This window comes from Porites lutea, chromosome 7 (assembly GCF_958299795.1).
Source record: "Porites lutea chromosome 7, jaPorLute2.1, whole genome shotgun sequence".
NCBI classification, from domain to species: Eukaryota; Metazoa; Cnidaria; class Anthozoa; order Scleractinia; family Poritidae; genus Porites; species Porites lutea.
The window spans coordinates 14,705,935-14,711,821 of NC_133207.1; the positions used below are offsets into that span (position 1 = coordinate 14,705,935).

General features: G+C 39.6%; 1 protein-coding gene across 1 annotated transcript; it reads right to left on the reverse strand.

Moving 5' to 3' along the window:
- Nucleotides 1-679: 679 nt before the first annotated feature.
- Nucleotides 680-5,886, reverse strand: LOC140944193 (neuroglobin-like). The gene is made up of 4 exons (XM_073393324.1): nucleotides 5,770-5,886; nucleotides 3,471-3,760; nucleotides 2,224-2,452; nucleotides 680-997 (listed from the first exon to the last, which is right to left on the reverse strand). The coding sequence occupies exons 2-4, from the start codon at nucleotides 3,749-3,751 to the stop codon at nucleotides 854-856; spliced, it is 654 nt and encodes a 217-aa protein (XP_073249425.1). The 5' UTR covers nucleotides 3,752-3,760; nucleotides 5,770-5,886; the 3' UTR covers nucleotides 680-853.
- Nucleotide 5,887: the final 1 nt, after the last annotated feature.

Below are 5,887 nucleotides of genomic sequence, written 5' to 3' on the forward strand. Positions count from 1 at the left end.
CCAGTACTTAGTCGCGGGGTTTTACTGTATAGAATCATCAACAAACAGAGCCGGTTAGTTGTCGGTTGGAAATAGTTGTTTCGCATTTCAAGGGATTCTGATTGGCTTATTCGAGCCAGCTTCTTAGTCAATCAGAACCAGTCACGACTTGTCACATACTTTCTCCAGCTTTTGGTGTCCGCCTCATAGATTTGCTCCGAAATGTAATTAGCTAATCGCACATAAGCTGTTGTGATTTTGTGAGCCGGAACACTATCTACTGAAAAACGCCCATCCTTGTATGCAGCCTGGGTTTGAGATAATCATTAAATTATTAACATCTAAACCTTCTCACGTCCACTGCCTAATTTTAAACGGGCACTGAGCGAGATTCCATTTATTATAAGATTATTGACAAGACCCATATAGTACGAAAGAGCGCACCAAGTTCTACAAAATCCTCAAGTCCGGTGCAATTGGGCCGTTATTGAACGAAACCATCTAAACTCCAAATTTTATTACGAAATATAGAGAATCTCGATTCCGTACTTATTTTTTTTAATTTTTTTTGAGTTTTTAAATTGCTGTATCTTATTGGCCTGATTGTATATTGGCACACTTAACACCATACTTGAGGATTTTGTAAAGCTTGATGCGCTCTTTTGTACTAAATGGGTCTAATGTCGATAATGCTATAACAAATGGCTCATGCTCAGTCCCCCTCGGTTTGAAATTTTGGCAATACAACAACCATGATGCACAGCTCGTGTGACGTCATCATACAAATGGGCTATTATGCTTGAACTTTCGTAAAATACTTCAAGTATATAACAAAGAGTCCATTGTAAGGCTCTCGTTGAAATCCATAAATTCTTTAAACATTTTGGATTTCTTTTGCTCCTTCTTTCATTGTGTCTGCAACCACTCCATACACTGTAGTCCAGGCCTCTCTCGCTTCCGATGTGAAGTTCTCTCCCAGGCCTTTTTCGAGCGTGCTCAGTAAGGCAGCTCCTACCGGCTGGAAAAAAAGCATAAAGAATACAATAATGCAAGTAAGACCTTCGGCTAACACTTTCCATGAACTGTGGTTGGTTTATTGCGGAACTGGTGGTAGAGGTAAATAGGCTACCGAAAAACATTTCGAAACTGAAGGAATACCAGAAACGTATACTTGGGGCCTGGGTCAATTCGTCTTTTGTTTCAATAAATGTTAATGTTTTAGTTAGATGAAAACAACAACAACAACAACAAAGAAACATAATAAAACAAAAAAATTAAGGCCCCAACAGAGGATTTTTTTTACTGACACCAAAGATTGAGCCCTCTGTATTATTTGGAGCCGTAACTTATGGGGTAGTAATTTCTAGTGGCGTATCTCTGCTGTCTGGGCCTGATGAAAAGTAGTATTTGCAAGAAGGAGCCCATAACCCGGAGCTAGCAACTTCCATGTTTATTTTTAGAACGGTTTTGGCGCGAATTTGAATATCTTTTAAATTCCACAAACCAGTCAGCAAAACCTACAAACCTAAAAATGATAATTTTTGCCTTTTAAAAACCTTAAGTTTTCCTTTTTGATATCTTATAATGCCCTAAAAAATGTCTAAAAATAAACTGGTCCATAAAAACACCATGACAAAGGCCTAGTATGGGAGTTGCTCGCTTCGGGTTATGGCTCCTGTTGCAAGTCGAAATATCGCACTTCTGTGTCTTATGACAGGTCCATACAATAGGGTTTTTGGACAATTGCTGTTTGTATGAAATTTTCTGAGCTTTATTCTACTAGTGTTGTCAGTCTTGAGAGGAGGAACTAGAGGCGAAATTCCTGGGGGAGTATTCCCTGGAATTCTCGTTGGGGGTGTGCCGCCTGGCTCTCCAATTCCTGACCCTATTTCAGACCAAACAATGTCACTTTTCACCCCCGTTTATAGACCTGGCTGCAAAGAAATTATGTCATGATTACTTAGATTAGAACAGCAAAAAAAGGATTTCTTAAAATCCATTACGAATTCGCATATTTGTCTTTCCTTCTTATTCGTTTGGAATAGAAACGTTAATACCTTCATACAGTCCCGTAGTTGCCTCAATTCCATGCCAAATTGGGCAAAGTCTATACCCGTTGTCACGCCAAAACGGCGCAAAACCCTACCCTTCGGGGAGGCACAAGGAAGAACCCCCGGGCGAAATGCTAAAGAGGCCGGGTCAAAACTTTTACTGAACTTATAATCAAATTCAAATCAATCATACCCCGTAGTGGTGTTCTTCAACTTTGTACATGCTATGCCTCGCTCCCAGATCCTTAAGAGCAGGAACGACCGAGCCCAGATCGTTGAGTGAGGTCACGGCCAAATCAACATGTTGCATAGTTACCAGTGATTGCTTCTTGAAGCGCGCATCGCTTCTTAAGACGTCTTCAGATAATTCGATGTCTCTAAATGAAAACAGCTGCAGTAGCTCTGGCGAATCGGTGAATAACCTGGGCGAAGACCAACATGAGTAGTGTTTGTTTGAGCACTTTCCATACTGACGAATATTTAGAGGGTAAAAGTATATTCTTCATCAGTAAAATCCAGCTGGTGGTCTATTATCAATGCTGTGTTCTGATTGGTTGAGCTACTACCAGGCTATATGTTATAGCCCACTAGTAGCGAAAAGCGCCGGCTTTTTGGCGGCAAAAAGGATTAAAGTCGGGCTTTAACTAACTAAAACTGTCTCGTCTCGATATTTTTGACCAACTAGTCGGATTTTACTAAAACAATTATTCCTCTCGCCCTCATGGCCTCTAAGTCAATAGCCCAATTCGGGCTCGAAGAATAATTGTTAAATAACCTTTCCAGAATCTATAATCTTAACCCTGAAAGAACTGTTGTGGTGGATGACAGAGCGGTAACGGAGGGGAACTTGACGGCAAAGACCAGTTTATAGGTATTCTGTTTCAGACCTACTGACTTTTTTGACCTTAACTCCGCCTCTGTGTATGAATTTGTACGAAATATGTGAAACACGTACCCCAGGAGAATAAATGCTAGAATTTGGCATCGTTGATTCTTCTAATTACAAAAACAGTTTGTATGTGTTTTTCGTGTTAACTCTTCATTTTCGATACAGATCAATTAGATTCAACGTCAGTGCAGAATGGCATAGTTTGTGAAAATGGGTTATGGTTTAGAAAACTGCATATTACTCCGCTAGACAGAATCTTTCATTCACTTTTCTTCCTTTTGTTTATAAGATCAATTTTGTTTTTGTCAAACCTGAGTCACTTTTACCTGCCCTGACCTGAAACAAGCGAAGGCAGAGGTGTTGTCATGAAGAGCGCTAGTCCGAGAAAAAATACTTGTTTTTGACAGCTAGTCTCTGTGAGATCAAGAAATCCCTATCAGCTTCCCTAAGGAGAGCATTGACATTGATCCCAGTAAAACCTATTCCATTCCTTATTTAGAAAAATTAATAACTTTACACTTTCAGAATAACAGATTTTAGTATGGAAATACCTGACGTAGAACTCGATGCCTATTTGTTGTAAATCCAAAGATCCCTTTACTATTCCCCATGTGTTTTGCACGATTAAAATCTGTTTAGGAGTAAGAGGTCCACGTTTTTCTAGTTTGCTGTCTGTAGTCTGCTTGTTTTTACCAGATGACTCTGTGCCTGATTCTGGCTGCTCACTAATCTTTCCTTCCTTTTCTTGCTCAGCTGCTACCGGCTTTGTTTGTTTAATAACTGGAAAAGGCGCGCTTTCCACTCTTGTTGATTTACTGTTCCCGCATCCCATGTTTACTAACTAAAACATGCAATTAAGACGAGTTATTCCTCTGATTATCTCGGCTTTTGGTGATGACATATGCGGGCCGGTATAACGGAAATACTTGTCTAGCAATGACAAGGGGAAATGATTTTTAGTTAAGGCATATCACCTGTCGCGTAGAGTGTTTGTCGCATTTACCTTTTGTTTTCAACTTGACAGTAATCCCTCCTTTTTATTATTTGTCTTTTTAGTATTAATTACCGTAAATCCTCTATTAAGCCCCCCTCCTCCTCCCCCTCCCCCCTGATTATTCTACTGTTCCGGGATGTTTTGTTTACCAACTGGAAGTTCGGATTTGACTCTGATCCTCGGCTGCATGACATCCAACCTCCTTGTAATTAAGCTTTTCTACTTTTTATTCTAGGTCTTTATGGAGAACTGACACCATCTTCTTTTCTGAATTAGTTAAGCCCCCTGTCTCTATTGAGCCTCCCCCCCCCCTACCCCTTCCCCCCTCAAATGGACCTGAAACCTAAATAAGTCCCCCCGGGGGTTTGAAAGACGGTTTACGGTATCGTATATTCATTTTCACCAACAGAATTGCAAGGTTGTACATAACACAAAGCGTATCCGCTGTCGCAACAGCAGCCCTCAAGATAGCTTTAAAACTTGAAGGATTGTGTACGAGTGCTAGTTTTTAAACCAAATTCGTGTGCCTCATATAATTACTTATCTACCAAGATTATCCCTAACGTAATTTTTGTAGTAGTCAGTAACAGAGTTAAGTTGTAGTTTGCTTCGGGGGATGTATAATCCGAGCGCAAAATTCCAAATCATATTCGTAAAGTAACTCCATTTCGTAATCGTAAGTTAAATATGAAGGTCGCTGTTCAATCGTTTCCTCTCGAGATGGACAGTGTGTGAGCAGACTTTGTTCAGAGAGTCGAATCTCAAGCAACATTGCGTAATAGAATGGTCACGTGACGACAGATCACGGTTAAAGAATAAAGCTAATAGACTCCAGAGGCACTTGTCACTGGAAATCGATACCTGTATCGACGCTAGTCTGAGGTCGAACATCGCAATGAACTGGTACACTTTTAATCTCAAACAGAGAATAAATCTTTTCACCAAAAAATATACAATCTCCACACTTGCAAAGTATTCTCAGTTTTTTTGCCTTTTTTGCTGTTTTCATGGTTGGTTGCCCTGTCTGTTCCAACATTAACGATTTACCTCTTTCGGGATTTGGAGAGAACCCTTGGGAAGAAATTTGTTATTCATTCCTCGGTTGTTAAGAACAACACTAAAGAGTCTGGCTCACTGAAATGAAGAGTTTTAATTTCAGTTCGTTTTGTTTTAGTTGTTCTTTTTTGAAGAGAAAATCCATTTTCCGCTTCAACGACTCAAGATAAAAAAGGTAATATATCAAAGATATTTGATTCGCAATAAAGAATACGCGCTTTGTTTTCTTCCCCTTCGTTTTCTCAAATTCTGGTCGAGGTTCATAAGTATTTTAACGAATCTAGGTGGTAAAAACGGGACAGTAACAAACACATGCAGAAATACACCACTTTATGGCACATTTTCTAAGGTCGGTGTTAACTTTAATCGTTTACGAGGTGCATATTGTCAAGGATACAACAAAAAATATACTTTCTTTGTAAAGAATATAAACAGTGATAGCGAGAGTAAGTAAACTTGTCAATCTAAGAAATACCAATATAACGAGGCTCGATATGGTTAATACCGTTGTAGTCAGTATCATAAACTGCATCTTTTTGCACTCTGTGTATTACCCTTAAGCCTATAGAACTAAAAGACCCGAAAAAAACTGTCGGGAGCAGACATTTCGGAGCCATGTATTAGATTCCTGTGATTTAACTATGACTGATAGAGACGCGTAGATTTGGAAAGTGAAACATTGAGCTAACAGCTGTTTTGGGACAGTTCTAGGTAACTACATCACAGTTAGATTTATGACGACAGACTGGTTATTCGAGTTAATTAACAGAAAGGAACTATAAGTTAAGGGAGTTACAAACCTCAGTCCACAGTATTTGCTGTCTGCAACTCAGGCGACAAGTCAACTTTTGATCCCTTTTTATGTCTCACTCAAGCCCTGAAATACGCCGTTCTTGACTAAGTTGAGCGACTGGTAAT